The sequence below is a fragment of the Molossus molossus genome, unplaced genomic scaffold, assembly GCF_014108415.1.
Source record: "Molossus molossus isolate mMolMol1 unplaced genomic scaffold, mMolMol1.p scaffold_m16_p_3, whole genome shotgun sequence".
Taxonomy (NCBI): domain Eukaryota; kingdom Metazoa; phylum Chordata; class Mammalia; order Chiroptera; family Molossidae; genus Molossus; species Molossus molossus.
This window is the reverse complement of record NW_023425366.1, coordinates 103278200-103303890: the sequence shown is the minus strand read 5'-3', so window position 1 is coordinate 103303890 and position 25691 is coordinate 103278200. Positions and strand designations below refer to the sequence as shown.

At 50.7% G+C, this 25691-nt stretch overlaps 1 protein-coding gene across 3 annotated transcripts in view; it reads right to left on the bottom strand.

Moving 5' to 3' along the window:
• Window positions 1–846: 846 nt before the first annotated feature.
• Window positions 847–25691, bottom strand: part of AUTS2 (activator of transcription and developmental regulator AUTS2) — a 1152295-nt gene continuing 1127450 nt past the window's right edge. For 2 of the 3 annotated variants that reach the window (XM_036280264.1, XM_036280266.1), the window contains 10 exons: window positions 24601–24645; window positions 21604–21699; window positions 18516–18587; window positions 17300–17329; window positions 15498–15569; window positions 12003–12144; window positions 8493–8570; window positions 7547–7630; window positions 6255–6477; window positions 847–3967 (listed from right to left, as the gene is read on the bottom strand). In XM_036280264.1, coding sequence (XP_036136157.1) covers window positions 2719–3967; window positions 6255–6477; window positions 7547–7630; window positions 8493–8570; window positions 12003–12144; window positions 15498–15569; window positions 17300–17329; window positions 18516–18587; window positions 21604–21699; window positions 24601–24645 — 2091 coding nt within the window. In that variant the 3' untranslated portion in view covers window positions 847–2718. The remainder of the gene's footprint in view (window positions 3968–6254; window positions 6478–7546; window positions 7631–8492; window positions 8571–12002; window positions 12145–15497; window positions 15570–17299; window positions 17330–18515; window positions 18588–21603; window positions 21700–24600; window positions 24646–25691) is intronic. The other variant, XM_036280265.1, reaches the window with a different exon arrangement.

Below are 25691 nucleotides of genomic sequence, written 5' to 3'. Positions count from 1 at the left end.
TTCTCGGGCCCGGGAGTTAGGCATTAATATGTAAAAAAGTGCAGCTGAGGGAAGTGGGCTTTCTGTAGGCTGTCCCTGCTCCACCCACCGTCAGCTTTCCAAGGCTGCCAGGCGGGCCCCCCAGGAGCCCCGGGCCCCACTGCCCACACCCCGTGGAGCCACCGGAGCCCACGGCGCCTGCCCGCCCACCCGAGCTCCTGGCGTCCCCGACTTCCGTTTCCGTCCACTCAGTGGCCACCCACGTGCTAACCTGCACTGCTGTCCTGGTTTGTTTTCCCAGGAAGATATAAACACCAATCCAAACGGAAGTGTCATCAGGTTGACACAATACAATTTAACAGTGTCTACATCTTAAAAAAAAATCCACATTTCGAGGACGAGGCAGAACTGATGAGAAATACGCCACATCATTCAACAAGACACAGAATAAGCAGACACGGGAGAAAAATACCTGGAGGGTCTCGACCGCCACCAGTCCAGAGTGAGATGCAACGGGACAGGCAAGCAAAGGCCCGAGCCCAGACCCGTCACCAGTGCAGAGCAGCACAGCGAGCCCGAGGCGCCAAGGGCACTGGCTCACCTGGCCTCCACAGACGCCACCTACAGACCCCACAGGACCTTCCCAGGACGTACGGCACGGTGCTTAGAACACAGCAAAATAAAAATTCTACAACCGACTAACCAGGGCCCGAAGGTCTACAGAAAGGAACGGGCGGGTGGCCAGTGGGGCGGTGAGTGTCTCGGGTCAGCCTCCGGCCCCTCACCGGGCGGCTGTGGGGGCCAGGTCCTGCGGGCGGCCTCCCCTAGGTGACGATGGCCAGCTCACACAAACAGGCAGCTGAAAGCTTAGTTCACATTTTTAATGACATGGCACAGTTTACATCACACAAGAAGGCTCCGCCGATGGGAACATGCTGAGGATCCAGTCACTTCACTGTTCTTTTCACACAGGGTCTAGAAAGGACTTTATTACATACAGGATAAACAGCAAAAAGGTCCGTATGGAACAATCTCTTTACAATACTGAAAGCTACCACTACAGTTCCAGTGTACATATTCCTTGGATTTTTTTTTTTCCTTTTAAGTTGTTGTCTTTAAAAAAAAAAAAAAAAGAAAGAAACCACTGCACAACATCTGGAGTTCACAAAAATCTGAAGCTCACAACTAAACCTTCAGTTTACTACTAAAATAGATCTCTCTGCTTATTAGAAACAATGGTCTGTAGTTAACTTTCCCCCCCAAAACAGGATAACAACGTCAGATAGCACTTTAATATACTAGAAGACCAAATGGAACTAATTTTATTTCATACATATATTTTACAGTCCAGTAGACAAGATATATTGTATTTCTCTGCTAGTAAAGTCATATTCTCTCCAAATATGTAGACAAGAGGCTTAATGTATTATAAAAGTATTATGAAGAGACATTAAGATTGATGCAAACTTAAAAACGCACGCGCACACACAAGACTGTCTCTGCCACCTTCTCCCCCCGGAACTCTCCGCGGCTCCGCGGGGCCGACCTGCTCTACCCCCAGACCTCGTTACCGACGGAAACACAGTGAGTCACGCTAGGAACGCGCACCTCCGACCCGTCCGCTGTCGGATACAGTGAAAACACATCCATCATCTGAGAAAACGTGAAGCTTTCTTTCAGGATCTGTTTGGGTGTGATTGGGTCTCACTACATAATGGGCGAGTGTGCACGGACAGGAACTAAGACACCCTAAAAAACGCACAGTTCCCATGAGGTGTGTGTGAAGTCACGTGACTGGTGGTGGCGCGATGCTGGCGACCTGTTTGTGTCCCGATTTTGGCATCTGACAACTCCCGTCCTCCCTGGCACTGGCTGCCCCGTCCTCTGACCTCTCGGGGCTGCACTCTGCCCCTGGAGCCCACAAGCGGCAACTTCAGATGCAAAGTTTCAGCCTGGGGTCCAATTTGCAAAATAGGGTGTTTCTCCATTTGAACAAAACAAGCAAGGAAAACAGAGTCATATCACGTAAGCGCTTGTTTAGGGAAAATATGACCTTAAGTATGTTGTAAATGGATCTGAAAAGGCTCCTTTGAGTTAGGCGGGCTTTCGTGAAAAGCCCGAACATTCATTGCATAGTTGAAGGGTTTAGCTGTCTCTAACAATACATGGGAACACAGCCAGACCGACAGTGCTCACTGATATTAAGTTTGCAAATAGCACACTTTAAGAAGTATTAATGTATTATGTTACTTAATCTTTACCTATTTACATCTGTACAAAGTAAAGCTTTCGTCTTACCCTTTGCATATATGAACCCTTAGCTCATGAAGCAATCTTTTTTACACAACTATGTACACGGCCTTCCCTTCTCGTCTGAAAGAGCTTCGCACGGTGATCGTGTGGGCTGTCGTCTGTCTGTTTTCTCCCCAGTGAACACCACCTTGGTGTGTGTGGTCATCTTCACTGTTTTGGTTCAAATCAAAAAGTTTCATATGATAAACCGAAAGAGTTGGACACATGAGAACATATGACTTGGCTAAAAGATCTGAAAAATTTCAACATATAATATACAAAAACATTTCAAAATCTGCACTGAGTCTATACATCGTTTACAAAGAGGAGGCGGGGCTGCCGCCCCTCAGTCTGTGTCCGTGAGCAGGGATCCTCTGGCTCCCCCTCTCTGAAGTCTGCTGCTGGGTCGAGGAGGTTTCTTTTCCTCCTTCGTGGCCTGTTCTCTCCTTACCGAGCTTCAATGTCCTTCAGGGTGTGGGACGGTGGCCTCTCCCGTATCTCTGCTGACAGAGGAGTAGTCCTCCTGGGGGAGACCGGGCGGCCCCCGAGCGTGGAGATGAGCGGGGGAGGGGCGCTCAGCGCTGCAGTCGGAGGGGTCTTGTTGAGGAGTCCGTTCTGGTGCCCGGCGGTGGGGCTGATCCTGGGGTAGTGCATGCTGGGGAGCCCCGGGGTGATGAGGCCGGGGTGGGGGAGGTGTCCGTCGAGGGCGGCGGGGTGGACCGGGTGCAGCCGCGTGTGCTCGTAGTCCTCTCTGAGCATGTGCAAGCGCTCCCGCTCGTCCAGGTGGGCCCCCCGCTCGTGCTCCCGCCGAGGGTCCACAGACAGAGGGTGGTGGTGGTGGTGGTGGTGGTGGTTGTAGTCATGAGGCTCCCTGTCCCTGAAGGAGCGGTCGGCTTCGTACAGCCGGGGCGTCGAGAGACGGTGGAGAGGGTCGTTCCTCAGCAGGAAGTCCCTGCCCAGCGGGTCTCTCCGGTGAATGTCGAGTTCTCGGTAGGGATCCCTCAGGGGGTCCCGGATGGGGTCCCAGTGGAAAGAAGGGTATGGGAACCGCTCTCCGCCCGGGATGGGGCTGATGCCCATGAAGGGAGTCATCATGCGAGTCCTGTCCAGGCTGCTGATGCTGTTCATGGGGTGGATGCCCGTCACCCCCACCGTCATGGGCATGGAGGCCAGGGGCCCCGGGTGCACACTGGACGAGGAGTTGGGAGGCGGCGGCTCCGCGGACCGGTGGGTCTGGGGGCCCTCCGGAGGCAGGTCGTGGTCTTCCTTGCGCTCCTCCTTCACCTTGACCTCCGAGCTCTTCTTGGGGTTCTCGTAGGCCGGCTCGCCCTTGCGCGGCTCGGCCTCGCGGCTGGAGGTGCTGTTGGGCCGGGCGCTCTCCACGCCGGGGGTCCGCACGTAGGGCGCCGGCACCGGGGCCAGCTGCTTGGCCTCTTCGCCCGCGGCTCGGCCTTCGTGGGCGTGGCCGTCCTTCTCGGGCAGGTGGCCCTCCTTCGCCTTGTGCTCCTCGGCGGTCAGGTCCTTGCGGGACTCCGAGTGGTCCCTCTCCCTCTCTTTGGATTTGTCTTTCTCGCGAGCCTCAGTGTTCAAATGGCCTCTGATCTGTTCAGCGGAGCTGCGGGTGTGTCCCAGGGTGCTCACCGGGAGGACAGGTGCTGGTGAAGGGTGGCTGGAGTGTCTTTTCTCAACACTGTCCCTGGGGGAGGAAGGAGGAGACAGGAAGCATGTGAAATGGGCTTGGCCGCCTGGGAGGGGCAGCCAATGGAATGGTGGTGTGAAAGGACACCGCCGGTTCCCACGGCACCGAGGCCGATGGCGGCCCCGGTGTGGCAAAGCCAGCCGCCCTGACCTTACTTCCCTAGACTGCGGAGGAAGCTTTATGGGGTGAAGTGCTAGGGATGAGGGGGGTGGGGCGTCTCAGGGGGTAAACACCTCTCTGCATGTGTCACAGGCCTCAGCTGAGACCACAGAAGAGCTTTCAGGAACTGAGTGGCCGGTGTGGCCGCGAAGCAGGGACGTGGCGACACCGCCCCCGACGGGAGTCTCAGGAGCAGTGGGTGCTGAGAATCGAGTTTCAGAAGCCTGAATGCACACAGGACCTTCCGCCCATTTGGTCACACAGAGCCAGTGGGAGGGAGAGTTTAATGTGACCCTTACGGGTGTTTCTTCTGACAGCTGGTTTCAGAGTAAAAACTCAGAGCATCTCCAAGATGTGCTGTGCGAGGGGGTTGACAAACCAGTGTCAGGACCGCGGGGTTGCAGAGTACTTGTGCATTAGGAAGGATAAGGAAGCTGACATCTGAAGAGAAGAGAAAGCCAGTAGGAAGAGCAGGTCCACAGACACACAACGCCCTGGGGGACATGGAGAAGGGTTTTAAGAGCATCTGTGGATGAAGGTGTAGAAGAATTTCCGAGGCCTGTCTTGGGTGGGGCTGCAGCATACCAGGCGGAAAATGCAGAGCAACAGGTCCACAGTGAGGTGACACTTGAAGAGGGGAGACTGAGCCCAGCAAGACGTGGAGGCAGCCCCAGACCGGACAGACAGAGGGTGGGGACAGGCCGCATCCACGCCAGCTCTTGATGGCAAGGCTCGGAATGGGAGGTGGCCAGTGGGAAACTGAGGTTTCCCCTACACATTTTCTTTCCAGCCCACATGCCAAGGCTAAGAAGATGAGCATCTTTAAACGGTGAGATAAAAGGGTGTATTTTAGTAGGTTTCCTGACTTTAATCCAAGAGGCCATGTGACTCCATCAAGAAAAATGGAGAAGGTCTGCTGCCACATCTCGTCCCTCTTCAGTGACAACCTGTCTAGGGAGCACATCTGTCTAGGGAGAGCCTGTCTAGGAAGCACCCCGGTCTAAGGAGCACACCTGTTGGGAGCACACCGGTCTAGGAAGTGCCGGTCTGGGCCTGTGCACCGCAGGGGCCTCGCTCTGGCCGTTACAGCTCAGAGCTGTCAACGGCCCTCCGACGGGCCCGGGGGTTTTATCCTACTGCCCCGAAAGAAAATCTGTCTTTTTCTTTTATAAGAAAGAATTCGGCATAATGGCCTATGATGAGTATCTACTAATCTGTCACATTAGAGCCTGCAAAGCTGAATTCTTTTAAATCACTAGGATACACACATATAACATATACACAGTTTAAGAAATTGAAGATTTGGATCATATGTGACTTGTAATTAGATATTTCTTGTCAAGCATATCTTGTGTATTCCTTGCTTATCAGTTCGTTCAAAAGGACAACTGCCTGAAGAAAGAGAAAGGGGGACGGGTTGCCAAGAATGCTTATGACGTCTTCCGAAAAACGCAGGACGTTTTCCTCTTTACAGCTACTTCGGTTTTAGGCATGGGTTACCAGTACAGAGACAAAACGGTTAGTAAGAGCAATCCACCGGCAAACAAACCCAAACCAGCAATGCTTGTTGACATTTCTCTAAATGTAGGTTAGAAAATTTCGTTAGTTTTCTGTGAGAGCCCAGGAGTTGAGTTTGAACAAAATTTCAGAAAAATATGATGAGGCAATGCAAACATGACTTTCTCAAAGAAAACAAAAAGAAAGAAAGAGAGTGAGAGGGAGAGGGAGAGAGAGGGGGAGAGAAACCTATGGATGAGTTAATGGACTGCAACGCACGGGAACGCAAATATGGTGCTGATTCATGCTGTGTGTGCTGGCCCGGGGCTCCGCCTCGCCCTCGCTGAGGAAGGTGTGTGTGGACACCCTAGTGCTCGAGGGGCGTGGGGGGTCTGCGTGTGTGACTGCCTGAGTCAGGACTCTCGCTCTGCGGGGCCTGGTCTGGGGCACCATGCGCTGGGGGCCAGAGGCCGAGGCGCTGGGCCGCGGGGCCTGGGTGCTGGGCCGGCTGTGTGAGGGGCGGAGGCTACGGGGCAGCTGCAGGCGGGGCTGGGCAGGAAGGGTGGACGCCGTACTTGGCACAGAGCGGGCTCCCCCAGTGGGACTCGAGAGCGGTTTCTTTCCGTACCTTTCTTTGTCATCTTTACTAACAGATGAGTCTCGTTTATCTACATCTCTATCTCTGTCATGAGCTGCAGCGGACGCGCCACGCTCCAGCTCCCCTGGCTTCAGCCAGGGCGGAGGGGTCGGGAACGACGGAGGCGTTCGGTGCAGCCGGTTCCAGGGCTCGTGAGGGTTGCTAAAGTTCTGCACACTGGGGCCATCCTTGTGGCCGAACATTGAGTTGGGTGCTGAAATGGTGAAGTGGAGAACAAAAAGGTTTAAGAGAAATTATATAATCTGCTGTAATGAAGGTACTTACCAAAAAACTTTTAACAGCATTCAGAGTTAAAATGAATACATATTATTGGGAGCTGGAAAAGGAAAGGAGATTAACAGATTCATTAGAGGAACGTGTCCTACGCTGCAGAGGCAGCTCACTGCTCTTTTTAAACCAAAGCAAAGGGGCGGGAGGGGCGGTCTGAGGCGACCCAATCACACCCATCTGCGCATGCGCAATCCCAGGCATGCAGGGGGGTGCGCTTCCATGGTGTGACTGGGACGGGTAACACTCATTCAGAGCAGAAGTCAGAGTTACCCACTACCGACCGCTAATATGCCTGCTACTCTCCCCACAACGTGAACATACTGGTGTCCCAGAGACCAGGGAGCGCGTGACCCACACAGACGCACAGGTCCCCGCGCCCGACGGAAGGGCGGTGCCGCTGACGCTGTGCTGTCTCCTGCACCGGAGACGGTGTCGTGTGGGTGGCATGAGAGAAAACGCAGTGACGACGTAATGTTCAGGACACGAGCAGGAGTCTCAGCTCTTTGCCTGTCTAGACAGACTCTTCAGGAGAAAACCAGCCGATCTGCTCAGATCATGGAGCAGGGAGGGTGACCAGCTCCTTGCTCCCCGAGCCTGGTGTTTCCTGGCTATTCTTCATCGGGGATTTCAAACCCGCCCAGGCCAAAGACAAGATGAAATTTAAAAGACGTTTTCAGCTCTAATGGGAGTTGTAGCTAAAGAGATGGAATGTGGATGAAACTGTGAATTTCAGCAAACTTTTCGGCGTTCGGTTAACTACATCACCTTTCCTGACCCTCTGTGACCTGCACTAACAGTGGGCTGACTATTCCTAACAGGTTGGTTTTCATGTAAACCCACACGACTACCTCACTCCATGGATTCGGCCTGCTTTTGCAATGATACAATGTCAACTTCTTTCCCAAGAGCATAGTTTCTTTTTATCTGGAAAGGCCTCAAGCCACAGACAGGTCACAAATAGAGACAGATGTTAAAAAGTTGGCGGTACTCACTAACTGAAGGGTTTCCGAGTCCCCCGAAGGCATTGCCACCAACTGCTGCCAGGCCGGTGAAGGTCGACGGCCGGTTGAAAGGCTCTGCAGACAAGGGAGGGAAGGACAGGCTGCCAGACTGCACTGCGCAGGGTCCGAGCGTCCAGGGGCTGGGCAGCGCGTGGGCCCCACCCTCTCCACTCAGACCTGCGCGGTCCGCTTCCTCCACCGGCTCACGCACAGGCTTTCATTGCGCCCGACACTGGACACTGTCAGCACAGTGTTTACAAGGGCTGTTTTCTAGGACCGTGTGCATTCTGCTCATTTCCTGCCACGTGGGGGACACTCCTCAAGCCACCTGCTATAAGATGCCCCCTGCCGTCCCCCCTCTCTGAGGACGTGCTCTGCAGGCTCCAATGGAACAGCAGTGAGATGACACCTTCAAACGACTCTCTACGAGGGAGTCTAAAGGTGGACCGTCACGCCTGCCTCTGCGGGTGCGCTTGCAGGGAACATCAGATCAAGGCCATGAGCAAGGCGAGCACCTTGACTAGGAACAGACCCAGGAACAAGGCGCTGAGACGTGAAGGATTAACACGTAATGGGCAACGACTCATCATAACATCGCCTTGTCTTTCTTTCCAGCTCCAGGAGGTGCCTCTGGACACAGGGCGAGTTCACCACCTCCCTCCAACGGGCAGGACCGGATGACGAGCGTGGGCCCCGAGGTCCCTGGCATGGACTCCACCCCCACACACCGAGCCTCCAGACAGGACACTACAGAGCACGGTGCTCCCTGAAGACTGTGCTTCCACAGGTGCTGAGCTCGGCCTTCTACAAGGTCACCAGCGCCTCCGCGTGGTGGTGAGGTGTCTAGGACCACGGCCAGCTGCCGGGAATGCAGCAGGGGTGCGGTCACCGAAGGCTTTCTGAAATACGTCACTTCCCGTCACCATGGGCTACTCACCTAGGTGAGCAGCAGGGTTGAGGAAGTTGGTGTGATGAGGTGGCGGCCCGAAAGGGGTCCCCGTGGGGTGTGCAGCACCTACAAAGTCAAACATAACGGAATTAGATTTCCCAGGAAGCCACTTCTGACCTCACGAGGGAACATGTTAAAGTACAGGCAGGCCAGAGCCACCCAGGCAACAGGCCGGAAATCCGGGCAGGCCAGAGCCACCCAGGCAACAGGCCGGGAAGTCCGGGCAGGCCAGAGCCACCCAGGCAACAGGCCGGAAGTCCGGGCAGGCCAGAGCCACCCAGGAAACAGGCCGGGAAGTCCGGGCAGGCCAGAGCCACCCAGGAAACAGGCCGGGAAGTCCGGGCAGGCCAGAGCCACCCAGGCAACAGGCCGGAAGTACGGGCAGGCTAAGCCCACCCAGGCAACAGGCCGGGAAGTCCGGGCAGGCCAGAGTCCACCTAGGCAACAGGCCGGAAGTACGGGCAGGCTAAGCCCACCCAGGCAACAGGCCGGGAAGTCCGGGCAGGCCAGAGTCCACCTAGGCAACAGGCTGGGAAGAAGAAACGTGCTTTTTAAGGACATCAACAGACATCACGGGAAATACTGAAAAGCACTGCTGAGAAGTGGGGTTCTATCACCAAAAAGTCCGGAGAAATGCCGGGTCAAAAGATGTCCAAGTTCTTCACTGACGGACCTAGAGCCATGATTATGTCCATGGGCTCACTCCCTGCGAATCACGTTTGACCACGATTATCTTCTCAGAACACCTCGGGGGCCCGGCATTCGCTCAGACGCTGTGGAACTACTCTGATAGCCCCTGGCCCAGGAGCTGCCTGTCTGGGCTGCTCTGCTCGGGGCCACCACACTCTTCTGGGAAACATCCCCGCTGTTCTGCCGCACAGAAGGACCCGATCAGCCCGCCCTGGGGAGCTCCGTGGAGGCGCACGGGTCCATGGGAGACGCAGGCCTCTGGCGTCTCGGTCTTTGGGGCCAGGAACAGCCAGTCGACTGGCTCTGCTGTCTCTGCCCAGGAGGGACTCAAGGCCGACTCTGTGGTCTCTCCTTGACCCACACTTCCTCCTCTACTCCATATTTTGCCCTAAACAAACACAGTTAAGATGCCTCAGTCCTCCTCCTGAAGGAAGCTGGGGAAGGAAGAAGGAAGAGCACAGCGCGCGTGCGCGCGCGCGTGTGTGTGTGTGTGTGTGTGTGTGTGTGTGTGTCGTGGAAGGACATTTTTAGGAGGTCAAGGCATCAGACTGGCTGGCGGCGCAGTGGTCAGGGGCAGGCTCTCAGGAGGGTGGCCACGGTCACCTCAGGGTGCCTCTTGAGTTTACTCTGGGAACAGGTGCCCCACGGTAAGACAGAAGTGGTCAAATTTAACAAGTGTGCACAAATTATACATGCCAGTTAAAAGTTTCACCAAATAACCATCTGGGGCAGAATCCAATACTGTGCACACTGGAAAGACCTTCCAGGATGGCAGTATACACAGGGCGATGACTTCACTAGTAACTACTCTAGCCCCTCGCACATGAACTACCTTCCTATGAACGAGTATGAATAGCTTCAGAAATACGGATTAAACAGAGGAGGGTCCTCTCCCCTGGAACCTTATTAACTCAATGTATGTCCCGGATGGTGGTCCCCTGCAGGGCCTGTGGCCTGGGGGACGGAGAAGCACCCAGCCCAGGGCACCCAGCAGCTCTCCGTCAGCCCTACACGGCGACTTCCTCTCCACCGAGAGGGTGCAGAAATGACACCCCGTCTCCACAGAGCGAACGGAGCCCAGCATATCCATTAGTTATTAACAGAGTTGCCAGCTAAATAAAAATTAGGCTGCATTCTGTCTGTGCAGTACAAGCTAATTAATGCTTCCATGAAGACTGGGGCCTCGCTCGGCCCGGGGCCCCCAGGGTGCCTTGCAGTTCCAGGATCACTGAAGCGAAAGGAGCCAATTCATCCGCTTGGCTCACATGGACGCCAAGGAGAAATCTCTCTATTTCTCTCCAAAAATTGCTCTCCACGTGGCTCTGTCTCGGAGCCTAGGTGCCATGGTAACAAAGCCTTCAAATACGTCCCTAGACAGAACTGACAGAGGAAAATCGGAGACCTTGGCAAATTCCATCTACCTCGAGGGTGATTCACTGGCTTTGGCAACAAAGCCCATTAAAATGATGATTTCTTGCAAAGTGGGTGTTTCTCTCTTTTTGAATGGAAGAGCTTCAGGTCCACCAAAAAGGAGTCTTGGATAGAAGCCTGGGGAGGCAGCAGGCAGGATGGATATGAAACTCGTTCCCTCAGGGTGGGAAATAGGGAGGCCCTTGGAGGCTCGTGTCTGTGCAGCACAGCGGGGACCGAATTACGGAGCTGGTCACTACGGTGAGGTTGGTGCGCTGCTCACGCGTTCTAGTGAGTGGAGCCCTGTGCTGGGCACTCGCACTGAAGACGTCCTTAGAACAGACTCACTAATAAGGAGCCTTGGACGCAGAGGGCTCTCGCCCACCTCCTTGCAGCCACTGCCTTTGTCTGTGTGTACCTGGCGCAGAAACGGGGGCTACCTGAAGCAGCGACCCTCAGCAGCCCCACCCCCGCTGGCACACCTGAGTCCCTGGGCAGTGCACACTCAGATGTTCCCAAACAGTTTCCTGGGTGTTTTACACCCTGTTCCCTAAATTCCCTGCATTATGACCATCAACCAGGTAATAATACTAAGTTCTATAGCAGAGACAACCAGCAACCAACTGATTCCTATCTCAGACCCTCCCTATCACAGACCACACCACCAGCAATGATCATAACTACAGAGATGACCCCTGAACAACAGTGGCGGGGGGGGGGGGGCGGTAAGGGGCGCCAAACCCTCAGGAGAAAACCCGCATAGCACATCTGCTCCCCTGAAACTTAACTAACAGTATACGTAATGTTCACCAGATGCCTTGCCCATAACATAAACAGTCAATCAATGCGTATTTTGTATGTTATATGTATTGTATAGTGTATTCTTACAACAAAGTAAGTTAGAGAAAAGAAAAAGTTAAGAAAATCATACGGGAGAGAAAATACATTTGAAGTGCTGTGCTGTGTGTATTCAGTGAAAACACATCACATCTAAGTGGACCCACCCGGTTGAAACCATGTTATTCAAGGGTCAACTGTATTTCTTTACCCTCAGACCTTCAACACACAGTGGACGAGCCCCGGAGTCGCTGCGACCGAGCCTCCGTGGGCACCGAGTGAGGGCACGCACCCCGGAGCAGGCTGGCCTCACAGACGCACGTCCCCAGCCAGAGCAACGTGAGTCCCCAAGGGAAGGTGACCGTTTTCCTCCTCGAGGGAGAAAGGTCGTGCCAGTGAAGGAGGGTCCCCCTCCCTGGCTCTGACTGTGCTGTGAGGGCCTCACAAGCTGGCACACATTGTATTTTGGGGGAGTGACGGAGCAGCAGCCCAGAGAACAAATGTAATTTGTGGGCTACCCGAGGACGATGTTTCTCGGCGCGCCCAGCCCTCCGAACTCACCTGCGGCAGAGAACAAGGTGGAAGGCCGTGCCAGGTCGTGGGGGTGGTGGATGGCTCCGAAGAGACTGGGGCCTGGAGGACGGCTCAGGAACTCGGGCTTCAGTCCGAAGTCCAGTTTATGTGGGTCTGACTGCATTTGCTTCTGAAGCGGCAAGGGGGAGAGACGGCATCCCCAGAGGGGCGGCCGGGAGACACAGTCAGGAAGTGGCTGCCACCGAGAGGAGCTCCTCGGGCTCCAAGCCCCAGTCAGGTTTGAGCTGGCACAGCTGCCCCCACACCGTGAGCCCCAGGGAGAGACACGGGTCAGCCCGCGAGGGCGCAGGGCCTGCCACTGGGCGGCACCACCTCTCAAATCAGAGTGTTCCCTGAGGCTGGACGGTCCCAGGAATAAAATCCTGTATTTACTCAGACCACACCCTTCCGAAGTGGCTGATGATTCGCTGCAAAGGCCCATTTTAGCAAGTTTTAAAAAGACAGTATTTTAAAGCTCATTTTATTCGGGATTCTGCACAAATTATCTTCCGTGTAAATTAATTGTTTAATGACTCTTTACCACACTCTAATAGATCACAGTACATTAGGAACTGAAAATTATGAAGAAATATTTGCATGCCTACAAGCTAATTTCCAAATGATCACTGTTACATATTTAAAAAAAACAAAAAACAAACAAAGCAGGGAAATTAATTTAACTAATGGGGTCTTTTCTTTGCCTACTAACCCCAATTACTTGAGAGCTCAGTCCAGACCAGAGACAGGAACCCTCCCACTGTGAAGGCCTGGCCGGAACTGCAACTGCCCCGCCTCCTCCTGCTCTGCGTCCAACCTCCCGCTCGGCGGTCCCCGCCTCCAAGGCTGGGGGAACTGGCTGCTCATCTGCTTCCTGATTCCTCAGCCTGGCCTCATTCTTTTTTTTTTAAATGCAAACATCAATTTTATTTTTATACTGTAGCAATATATATTGAAGATGAAACTTCAAAAATTATCATTTCAATTGCAACATTATTCCTTTTCAGTTACAATTACATTCAATGTTGTTTTGTGGAACATTCAGGTGTACAACACGGTACTTAGACAATCACATACTTCAGAGTGTCCCCCTGACATTCCTAGGGCCCACCTGACACCATACACAGGCATTACAATATTATTGACTGCATTTTCTACGCAGCATCATTCTTGAGGCCTGTAGCCCTCTCAAACAGCATAATTTCAGAGTTGGCCCCCTTCCTGACTCTCAACAGCCCTCTCTGAACCAGCTTCACACGCCCTTGGAGAAGCCCCCGCCTCTGTCGCTACCTCCGGCTCTCGCTCTCCGGTCTCCCAATCCTTCATGGCCCTCAGCCTGCTTCTGACTCCACGCTTCCAATCTCCTACACTCGTCTGCTGCTGTCCACCTGGCTCCACTCCACCTCAAGCTCCCTCACATTCTGCTCTAAACAAACCCTGTCCCATTGCACATTCCAGTCAGAGTCACCGCGGTGGCGTCTGATCCAGCTGTGTGAGACACGCCTGCCACGGCCTCCTCGCTGAAGGTCACGAGCCCACCCGCCCATCACACCTGTCTGGAGTGAAGCTACCTGAGCACCTCAAGCTGGAAGCAAGCTCTGGAAGCAGACAGCTCGCCCGCTGTTTTCTATGCAAGCCCCGATCCTCACCACGACCCCAGCAACTGGACACCAGGGCAGGTGCGTGCCCCCTGGGCCGTCCCGGCAAGGAGCCTGCAGGCAGTAAGTAGGCTCTCTCAATAAACATGTGGTGAGTGACTAAAAGAATGAGTAAATGAGCATTAAAGAAAAAGAGGGACGATGAATTTCTGCTCAGATCCACAGGAAATACTGCCCTGGAAGTCCCACTCTCAAGTGATAGCCAAACCCCAAGATGGAGCTTCTAATTCACTATAAATCTATAAAAATCTTTTGAATGGCTCCTTTAATTCGGCTGCCAAATTATTTAGTGCTAATACTGCACGGTACACAGCACAGTTCCATTAACCACAAGTTAGGTCCATGAAGCACAATGGCGCTTGGGGACTCCAGAGAGCTGGCGGGCAGGGGCGGCCACAGCTCTCCTCTCCCATGGAGGAGGGCTTCCAATTGAATGGGGTAATGACGGTTTCAGTCCCCGGGGACGCGCGCATGGAAAAGGAGTTGCTAAAAGGGCACACACAGCATCCTTCATCTCTTTTAACCAAAGGAGTTACACGAGGTGCGCCTCACCTGCTGCTCCACCAACCACATCGCTCAGAGAGAGCGGACTGAGCTCAGCGTCAGAATCCTGCTGGCTTGTCAAAGCACACACTTGTTCGCGCTCAACCGAACCGTAAGGTTTCTAATTAAACCCTCGCCTAACAATGAAGTAAAAGTGAGCAAAACTCACTGATAGGATGTGATGAGAAAGAGCAGGTATTTGATACCAAGGCAAACATCTTAGGGGCCTCATCTACTGCCGTTGGCTTTGAAACTTTTAAAGGTTGGTTAGAAAAAAAAATCATTTAACCATTTACAAACAAACCAAACCAAAACCTTCCTGTGGTGACTAGCTCTCCCTCTGTGTTTAGCACCTTCTTTGATTATTCTCATAATGGCTCCCAAATGCTGCTAGGACTAAAAGCTTATTATTGAAAACGTGGATTAACGAAAGCTTATTGGAATGAATGGATCGACTGTTCTCTCCATTTGTCCAGGCGCAGTCACACAGACTGTGAACATCCAGACTAAGTCTGGGCTCGTCAGTTCCTCTGTTCCCTATGCCAACCAGGGCTGCCATGTCTGGTCACCCCCATGGCACCCTAAAGGCCTGGTAAAGCAGGGAATGTATTCACCTGCATGATGAGACATGAAAAAGAAAAGTTCCCGAGGACAGGCAAGGTAAACGGCCACATGGTCTTGTGACAAGTATGACTGGATTCTAGCCATCAAGAGGACTGCTGAGGTGTGAATCGTCACTGCAAACCACGTGCTCCTTCCACAAGAGACATTTTAGTACCTTGCACTGCTGTTGGAGTTCCACAGCATCATCTAGGGCTTACAGTACTCGATCATTTTCCCAAAGCCCTCAAATGAGAAGAATACACTCCTCCTTCCAGGAACAAAAACCCGGCCGTCTAGCCTTCCTGCCAGCGCCTCCCCACTCACCTCCCTCGGGCTCCGCGATACAGATCCCGTCTCACTGTGCAAGTCAGCAAAGAGCATCTGGTCTACACATTTCCCCAAAATGTTTATTTTAGGAGTTAATCCGTATTTAAACTCTTTAGATCAATAAGATGACAAAATAATTTCCTTTTTTAAAGGAAAGTCCTCAGGGAGTTATCAGTTTCTTCTGTTTAGTCCCTTTGCTGGTAGTTTCCCTAATGAACAGTAAGATTTCCAACAGCGTTCCCCAGAGAGACGGGATCCCTCCTGCCAGTGGGCTTCAGAATGTCTCAGTGCCGCCCAGGCAAGGAGAGCGCACCTGCGAGCCTGGGCCCCGCCCCCGCCGGGACGGCAGACTGACCTTGACTTTCTGTTGGTGGTGGTAGATCTGCCAGGCGATGTGAACATGCATCGCACACCACTTCCCTGGTTTCTGCAACAAGAAGGAACGGCGTGGTCAGGAGGCAGCCCTTGTAGAGAAAGCCGGCTTCAGTTTCCCCAAAGCTGTGGGCAGATCTGGGCTGCAGAGGCTTTTTCCAGGAAACAAGGGAGCTTTGTGCTCTCCAAGTGCCTTCTGTCAGCAGCTCTCCGGTGCCCAGGCCCGAGGGAGCCACAGTCAGCGCCTCTCTCCTCCCACGGGAGCCCGAGCTGGCGCGAGTCCTCAGAAAACCACACAACAAGGACCTCCCGTTACCAAGGACAAGGCGGCAAAGCCGGAGGCCCCTCTGCGACTCCGCTCCCTCTCTTCGTTTGCCAGCTGGCAGGCCTGGGAGGGCGAGAAGCCCTGCTCGACAAACGCAGCCCATGCTCTAACGCAAATCGCAAATCGGCTGCTCAAAGGAGCTCGTTAGCAAGTGGATGTGAATCAGTTCAACACAAGAGGGTCCAGAACCGGTGCGACCTCCTCCCGAGCTGGCTTTCCTTAACCCCCAAAGCACGACCAAGTTCACCGCATTGTCATGGAAACCCAGTTCCTGTAGGTGCTTCGCTAACAGTGAACTGCCCGTTCACATTAGTGGGCACTGCCCTCCTCTGAGTCAGAGAAGGAGAGGCAGACATGAGAACGCCATCCTTCCTGCCCTTAGACCCTTCCCAGGTCAGCTCCCTCCTCTGCCCTCCGGGAGTGTCAGCACGAGCCCTCGGACTACTTCCTGTGGACTACTTCCTGTCTGGCCGTGTGAGCAGAGGAGGAACTGTGAGTGGTGCTCAGTCTTAGCAGTCTTAGCACCTGGAGGGCAGGGACTGACTCCTCCCACTTCCTTTGTGTTCTTGCTACAGTCAACCCATAAGCTCCAATGCACTCAGCTACTACAGGACGGAGGAGGAGAAACGATGCCCCATTCCTACATGGGCCAAGGGCAGACACTTCCGGTGTCTGCAGGAAGGAGCTGATTCTGAAATATGTACTTCAATCGAAGCCTGGGGTCCGTTTTCTTCTTTTGTAATGAAATTATGGGTCATTTGACCTCACCAAAGTGATGACATAATCCTCTTTTATTTCCCCTTTTGAGAAACGAAATTATCTGAATCCACACAGCGGAAATGGGTTAAGTATATAGTAGGAAATCTACTATCCATCCATCTTCCATCAGCCATCTACCTTCTCCAACCCCCAACCAACCACGTATGTCAGCATACACTCAGAGGTCATCCGCTGGCCACTCTCCAGACCGCTAAAGATGTTAACAAACCAAGGCCCAGAGTAACCTCTTCCGCCCCGAAGACGTAGGCGGGTGGCTGCCACGAGTCATGCCACTTCCTGCAGAGTGAGGGGCCACCAGCCAATGCAAGCGGGCGCAGGCCTGTAGACTTCCTAGGTGCAAGAGAGACAGCACCCTCGGGGAAGTCGTCCTTGCAGCCTATAGCTTACCCTTTCCCGTGGGTGCCCACCAGTCAAACCCTTTACCAGGACCGCCAACAAGAACATCTGACGCAGTTGACTTTTATTAGTTTTATGCCGGGAGTCTGGCTTCCTATTACACTAAAGCAAAACCACGTGGGCCCTTTCCAATTGTACTAGCTGAGAAACCCAGCCCAACAAAAGGCCGTCCCGGCACCGGTGCCAGCGTTTCTGGGCCTGCTTCCTCAGGGTGGATTTGTATGTTTAACCCGCAGGGAGTCACGCGGAGGTTGCAGAAACAGCTCTAGGAGAAGCGTCCTTACCCTTAACATAGGTCTGAAAGGATCTGTCAACTGTGAAAAGAAAATGACAACTTGGTTACATGCCTGTCACTCAAACAATTGCTCTAATTAACAAATTTGTAGTGCTTCATTAGGAGGGGAAATTAAAGTGTTAGCATTTTACTTTTAAATGAAGCCCTTTTGGAGAATAATTAACCCGTTTTCACACCATCAAAAGTGCCAAATGTCCCCTCCCCCCCTTCAGGAGCCTTGGCGCCTCTATGCTGACAAGCCCCCTGAGCACGTTCAGGCACGAGTGACAGGACCTCTGGCAACAGGGTTTGCTGACAGCTCACTGAGGGGTCCCACTGTCCAACCACACAAAAGGGTCTGAGGGACAGTGGCCATCGGATCTTGGACCTGTAGGGCTGGGCACTGACAGGTACCTGGGGGCGGCATCTTGCCAGACACAGCGAACTAGGCCACCTCTACCAGTGCCCTTCGTTCGAGGACTGCGCAGTGCTTAGAGGCTCTCGACATGTTCAAGTTCACTGGACAGCAGAAACATACTTACATCGTTGAGTCATTTTAAACTTCTACCTAACTCTGGTCACCAATTTCTGACTGCCCTTACCCAGGGAAAAAGACAATATTGTAAAAGGTAATCATTTTGCACATTTACTACAAAGATGAATGTAAATAACAATCAATGAAACAAGATTATATATCGTGTAACTTTAAGGTTTTTTTTTTGAGAGTAGGTAGAGGCAGATTTTGTGAATAATTAGCATAACCACAGCACAACGGGATATTATTCAGCTCTAGAGCGCACTAACAGTGGGGGCCAGAACGGCTGTGTGGTACAGGGGCTTTCTGACTTCAGGAAAGTGGGACTCAGTCCTGACTTCCAGGATACAAAGCGCTCGGTGCTTACATTTTACAGCTGTTTTTTTGTGTGAGAGAAATGTAAGGAAAGACAGACAGATGACCGGCTGGGCAGCACCCACACAGCTTGCAGTGTGGGACCCTATCTCAGGCCCTGAGCCGCTCCGCCCTCCCGTCGACACTGTGTCCTGCGGCCGCAGCAGAGTGGAAGAAATTTTGTTTTCTAAGAGAATGGCGTGTTCTTCCACAAACTGGAAGGAAGCTGAGCAGCAGCTCACTCAGATGAGCTGCAGGAGGTGTAGGCGCGTCTCACTGTCCCCCACACACAGCCCCTGCCCCCGTTACCTGAGATCCAGCCTGACTGGGTACATACCCTTGGGTCCTTCTGAAGCAGGGTGTGTGGGACTGTCCCAGGTCGAGCAGCGACATCGATAGGGTTGGATGTCTACGAATTAATCAGACCACAGCTTAGGAAGCACATATCACGAGTAAGACCTTTCTTTCACTCTAAATCACAGAAGTCAAATGTCACTGTTTACATTCAACATGATTTTGTCTAGTTTCAGGTGTACAGCATGAGGTAGACACTCACACACTTTACAACGTGTTTCCCCCGCTAATTCCACCTGGCTCCATACACACTCATTCCAGTATTACGGACTGTGTCCCCGATGCTGTACTTGGCATCCCCATGACTACTTTGTAACTACCAATCCATACTTCCCAATTCCTTCACCTTTTCACCCAGTCCCCAATTCTGTTTCAGTCTGCTGTACAAGAGGGAACAGATTCATTTTTCTCAGGGATCGCGCATGCTCAGGCTTGCACCCCGTTTTCTCAGGCGATCCTGGCCAGAGGCTGCCCTCTCTTCAGCAGTGGCCTCTAAAGACAGTGAGCCCACATTTTGCTACAGCGAAAAGCATGGGACCAAAAAGAGAACCAAGACATGGAGGTGCTGCCCCAACCCACCTTCTTCCGAGCCACGGACAGCCCTGTCCTTGCATGTTTTGCTTGATCACCACACAAACATTCCAAGAAATGCTTAAGTGAACATCATCATAATTTACTATCAGGTGCTTCTCATCAGAATAACGGCAAGTGTTTTACAGACATTAAGCTAACTCGCTAAATTTTAACTGGCAGACAATAACAAGGAATTACACTCCATAATTACTCATTAGCAGCGGTGGAAATGGGACAAGAGAACCTAATTTGGGGACCACACAGATTTACATGAAATGATTTCTGAAGTCATTCTGCTCCATCCTTCCTATTCCCACACCATTCTTAAATCCCATCAATAACACTACTTTTATCTGTAGCCTTTTGTCCTTCAAAACAATAGCAACAAAAAGCCTACTTCTGGCACAACTTTTTAGTGGGGAAAGGATTCAGAAAAATTTCCACCAGGTATTTCGTTGAAGACATCACAGCCTCTAAGAATCCCTTCACCCCAGAAGTCACTGTGGGGGACAGAGCTCGGGTTTAGGCACAAGGCCTGCCTACAGGAGAAGAGAAAGAAGAAAGGCAATCAGCTGCTGCACAACCAACAATTAAGCTGGAGTTGTTAACAGCCTGATTTGCATACATATGAAGAACTCCACTAATGAGCTGCAATCTACATATTCAATCAGTAAGCCGGCCTGCAAAGGCCTATTTCAACATCAGGAGAGACACTTTCTTGCCCAGAAGTAGTTTTCTGTGTGATTGGATAATTGTGAGTGAGGGAAATAGTCTAATTTATTAAATGACCTACCAGTCTGTTTGGGGATGTACGAGAGATTTGTTGCAACCTAGAGGGGACAGACCAGGGTCCAAGGGAGTAGTAACGAGCAGATGGGGGAAGGAGTTTGGAAATCACCATCCTTTTATCCCAAGTAGGAGGGCTGAGCACGGCCATGGCGAGAGTCCCGTGTACGCGCAGCCGGCTCGCGAACTGCAACCCTGCGCAGGTCAATGTGACTTCTAAGGTGTAGCTATCCCACGTCGAATGCTTTTTAATTTCTTTTCCTATTTCTAGTATTAAGGCAACATGCTTCTGGAACTGTAATATGTGCTTATCCTGGGGGACTCTGGCCCAAAATAGGGGTTTGGTCTAAGAAATGAGAAGGAAAAGAACAAAACCCCACAATCACACACGGCTTTAAAATCTGAGAAGCGTTCCTAACAGAAGTGCGTCCTGAGTCTTCCGTCTGGAAGTGAAGTGGGGGTGCAGCAGACTCAGAGTCTCAAAGAGGTCGAGTTTCCGAGAAGAGTCCTCCATCCTGACCCTCAGAGATGCCTGGCACAGCTCAGTAGCACGCCACTGACTAGGCAGGGAAGAATGTAGTTATTATAAAAGGTAAAAGGCTAATTTCACACTCGGCTGTCAGTCAGTGGTGACAGGCTGACGTGCAGGTGAGGGTGGGAGGACCGAGAGGGCAGAGAGGGGACAGCACAGGGAAAGGTGGGTGCCGCCCTCCACCTGCAGGTAGACACTGTGTGCAGACAGACGGGTGAGGGGGAAATAGAGAATAAACAGAAGCATCTTCTCTTTCCATAATCAAAAAGATGCAATTTTAGTTTGGAATCTTTTTCCTCCCTTTTGTTAAAAATCAAAAAAGGCCCAGCTTTGCATCTTAGCTAATGATATACACCCCGAGGACAATGTGGTGCACACACAGTGGACGTCTGGCAGAGCTCCTGACCAGAACTTATGTCCACAACATTGGTGGAAAAATATACACCTATCCTGATATGTTTTTTTGTTTTTTTTTAATCCTCACCCAAGGTTATTTTTCCATTTTCCTTCAGATAGAGTGGGAGGGGGAGAGAGAGAGAAACATCGATGTGAGAGATACATCGCTTGGTTGCCTCCTGCACCGACCAGGGCTGGGAAGGAACTGAAACTGAGGTATGTGCCCCTGATCAGAATCGAACCCGTGACTCATTGGTCTGCGGAGCGATGCTCTAACCACTGAGCAAAACTGGCCAGGGCGATTCTGACATTTTCAAAGAGCACAGGAAAGCCCTGGCTGGTTTGGCTCAGCAGTTAGAGTGTCAGCCTGCAGACCAATGAGTCGCGGGTTCAGTTCCGGTCAAGGGCACATACCTCGGTTGCAGTTCGTCCCTGGCCCTGGTTGGGGTCGTGTGGGAGGCAGCCACTTGATGTGTCCCTTTCACATTGATGTTTCTCTCTCTCTCTCTCTCTCTCCTGCCCACTCTATCTGAACTAAAGTGGAAAATGTGTTTGGGTGAGAAAAAAAAAAGCAAAGGAAATCTAGCTCCACTGAGATTATATGGGCAGTACACACTGAAAATTAAATTTGAAGTTTAAAACTAGATGAACTAGGAAAAAGTATTCTCAACTCTACTCCCAGTGGTCACGTTGGATCAGAAAAACTGCACGTGAGAGAATGCAGAACCCACCGCACGCTTAGCCTGAGGCTCCGCTGCTGCGTGTTTCCGACCAGGCTGCTTACCTTCGGCTGAAATGCTCCTTGTAGTGAACCAAAGGGGCCAGTGGGTGGAATCATGGGGGGGATGCCCGACACTGCAGGAGGGTAGGAATGGAAGAGCTGCGGCCAGAGATGGAGAGGGAAAAACGCTTTAGTCGGGGGTAAATGATAGGCTCCGATTCCCTTCCCACAGAAAGACATCAACATTAGCAAGCCAAGTCCTCTCAGTCTGAGGCTATTAGTCAAGAAGCCATGATCAAACGATCACACAGATGTGGCACGAATGCTTAACTTGAAAACGTAAAAGTAGTTCAGAATCAATCAGTCAACAAATGACGTCCCGGATGAGGACATCATTAGGAAGGGAGCTCTTCTAATTATTAATTGTTAAATCGATAAAGGTCCTAAACGGTTGGAGATTTTAATGCATATCAAACACAGGAGGGTTGCTGAGCCAAATAAGATGCACGGAAAATTACAAGTTAATTAGAAAAAGAAAAAAAGAAGAAGAAGAAAAAAAAGAAAAAAAGAAAGAAGAAAAAGAAGCAAGTCTTTATGAGTTCCAGGATTTTATACCATTAAAACTCAATTAGTGCTTTTAGATTTGTAATAGTTTGAGGAAATGAGAAAATATTCACAATCCTTGCTTCATTAGGTTGTTCTAGAAGCAGCAGTTCCAGAGGACAATTTAATTGTCTCATCTAAAACAGTGACAGATATTTGTGGGAGGGTAAAATACAATGGCTCAATACAGACTTTCAGGAGAGCCGCCCACGCTTCTAGAAGATGGACAAGCTCGCTGGGGGCTAACGTCAGTGCAGGGAGAGCAATGATTCTGAATTAGGGTTACACATTTTCTTGAATGAACAGTTTACAGACAACACAATGGAGGAAAGAAATGTATGGCAATAGTGAAGACAATGCAAACACATCTTCCTCTTCTTCTAAAAACTATTTCTGAGATTCTATTGCTCTGGTTCCTGCTTTGATCAAACCACCGTACAGATATTCAAGTAACATTCCACCCACGTGGTTGTAAAATATGTCCCCTATACAGTAATGATAACTCATGCTTTTCCTAATAACTCACCTATGTCAGCTATTTCTGGGTAATGACTGAAATCCACATTTTACAGTCCTGTCTGTTTTCAGGGCACGTTCTCTTTCTGTTTGTCTTTATTTCATTTTGCTCCCTTCAATGATGCAGCAAAGTTTTCCAGACTAATTGATATTGAACTAAATCCACTTAAACAGTGATTGCAAGCCAAGTGCCCTCATTTAAAACTACTTTTAAGTCTAAAATTGTGTTTTAGATACTTGAGTGCATTGCATCTTAATTCCCCTTATAAAGTCCGAAACCCCAAAGCAGGGGAAACTAAGTACTTCGCATATTACCTGCTATAACTAATAACATGAAATAACTCTCCCACGGCACACTGCATGAAGCAGAGTAATTAAATACATGCCACACTAAAACACACTCCAATTTCCATTACTCTGCCTCCAGGTGGGTATTTTTACTTTAATGTTTTCCATAAAAAACTGGTGTTCTCACCATTTTCCTCTTGCCCGATTCCGTTACTGATACTCGTAGAATATAGCTACCTACCCCCCCTTGACAAAATGTGAAGTATGTAAGCACTTGAAGATAAACCTTCCAAAAATGCAGGTCCCCAGGCTTACGCGCCCTCTTGTCTAGAACCCTCCGAGGACCATGCAGATCAACAGGCTGTGCATGCAGCCCTGGGAAGTAAATCTGTCACCTGTTGAGTATGCTCAACTTTCCCAAAGATGATTTTGTTAGCTGGTCCTTACTTCAAATCAGTAAGATACAGACAAAGGGCAGGGGGATCTGATGATTATTAAGATGACATCATTCATGGGAAACCCACAGGTCTACTATATTTTCAGGTCTATTTAAAAAAATGCTTTGTCTCAGTTCCAGCTGAACAGAGCAGAGCTGTGACATGGGGGGGCCCGGGCGCTCCCATACACTTTCCCCATCCCTTTCCGAAGGGGCCTTCCGCGGGTTATTCCTGAATGTCTCTAGCCTAAATATTCACTGATTTCTCCTCTTGACTTCTCGGGTGCACCTAGGACTAATACGGCATCCAATGATCTGGTTCTAAGTAGGAATGAATTCACAGCCTTGGCTGATACTAAGTAGCACTTCTATTCAAATGAGAACACTATCCAGAAATCAAAGCACAAATTGTGGAGTATGGTGGACCACATGGCTACAAACAAATTTCATCTTCTTTCTTCCTGCTTTCATTTTAAAAATACAAACAAAACCACAGAGCAACAAAACTTGCAAAATTTCAGGTAAAAATGATGCAGTATTCACTCCATAATCAAAATATCATGGTAAGATGTTCAAGGTCTTTGTATGAAGAGAAGTCCTTGTCTTATAAGTAAATGAACTTTAAGTTTCAGGCTATACTCTTAAAATTGCGTAAAACAAGTACTGTTTTTCATAAACAAGAATGAGTTTTAAGAGAGAAAAAAAAAGATTTCAATTTTAAGACCTTCCTTCATTGAAATATCTTCATTTTCAGTTGTAACATGCTCAGAACGAGACCAGCAGGTGAAAGAGATTCGGCATTGAGTCTAAAAACCTGCTTTGTGAAGGGAATCAAAAAGATAGGAGCCCTTCTATTTGGAGGAAGTGAGTCAAGCAGAACCCCAGGAATTCTGTGGTGATGACACCCCACGGAAAGCCTGTGACTCCAGACTCTCCCAGAGCGATGAGGCACCTGCAGACGCTGCTTTGCAGGCCAGGCACCTGACTTCGCGGGAAGTGCGACTTGGCTTACGTGTGACCTTTTGATCCCAGAGATGATACTGCATCTTTACCCAAAAGCAAACGTCACAAAAGCAAGCATCCAAAGGGACAAGGAGCAATGGGAATTTTTGCAAAGACGATTAAAGAAAGCTGCTAGTCATTTACTGATCTGTGGCGAGAGCACACAAACTGGAAAAGCAGTTACATTGAACGCGTAGCATGGTAATAACACTCACACTGTGCCGGTAGAATGGGTCAACTTTTGTAGGGTATTTGTCAAACTGTAAAGGGATCAAAGCAAAAGCTAGTTACTTAAAGAATCTACATTTCGGTTCACTGCTTCGGCGGAGGCTGCCCTACGCAAGCTCCCGGTCAGGACGCTGTCATCAGACCGCACAACCTTGCTGTATGTGAAACTGTGTCTGAGGTCCTGAGTCGCTCCAATGAGAAGCCAACAAAATGGAAAGACAAAGTGAAATCCCACAGGGTGCATCTAGGTCCTGGCCGCACCATTGTCTCTTTCTACTCAGTATTTGGAGACTTGCACAAACCAAACATCTACACTGGAGAAAACAGGCAATTACTCAGACACGTCAGAGATAAGCCAGCATTTGGTCTATTTATCCAGAGAATTTCTCCACTTTGGAAGACGAATTATACATTCAGCTCTCTTCTGGAAGGTATTACACCCAAATACAAAGCCGCTGGGCTTGGTCTTAACCTTTGCTCTGAGCAGGAAGGAGTGAGCCATGGTCTCCTCTGAACAATGCCATCGTCCAGGGTGTCACTTGCCTCTGTTCAAGTTATGTACTCATGAGGCACCTCCCTCAGGGGGCATCAACTCTTCCCCAACATAACAAGCCCTTGAAAATTTAAGTGTTGAAAAGTCTAGTTCCTCTAGGAAAAAAGGATACAGGATTTTCTGTGTCTTTTGGTCCCATAGCCTCATCTCTCATCTAAATAAAATGTATACAACAAACTTTAAAATATATTGTTTTGAAAAATTTAAGTTGAGAAAAACGGAGGAGAGCGAGGGAAGAGAGGAGAGAAACTTTGGTGAAGGGAATGCCTCTTAAAATCCTGGAAATGAAATCTTTCTCCCAGGGCCTACATTTAACTGCCTTAAAGTCAAGTATTTCACTTGGTATGAAGAACAATGAAGGAAACCACTCTGACACTCACTGTTACGGACAGGGCACTATCTCAGGGTGTTTGGTACTACTCACTACGAATCCTCAGCTGCAAAAAAGCCCTAACTGGTTCTCTCAGCATGTGCTAGACCCCAGTCAGGACCGAGACCCTGCCGTCGCCATTGCCTGACACCTGC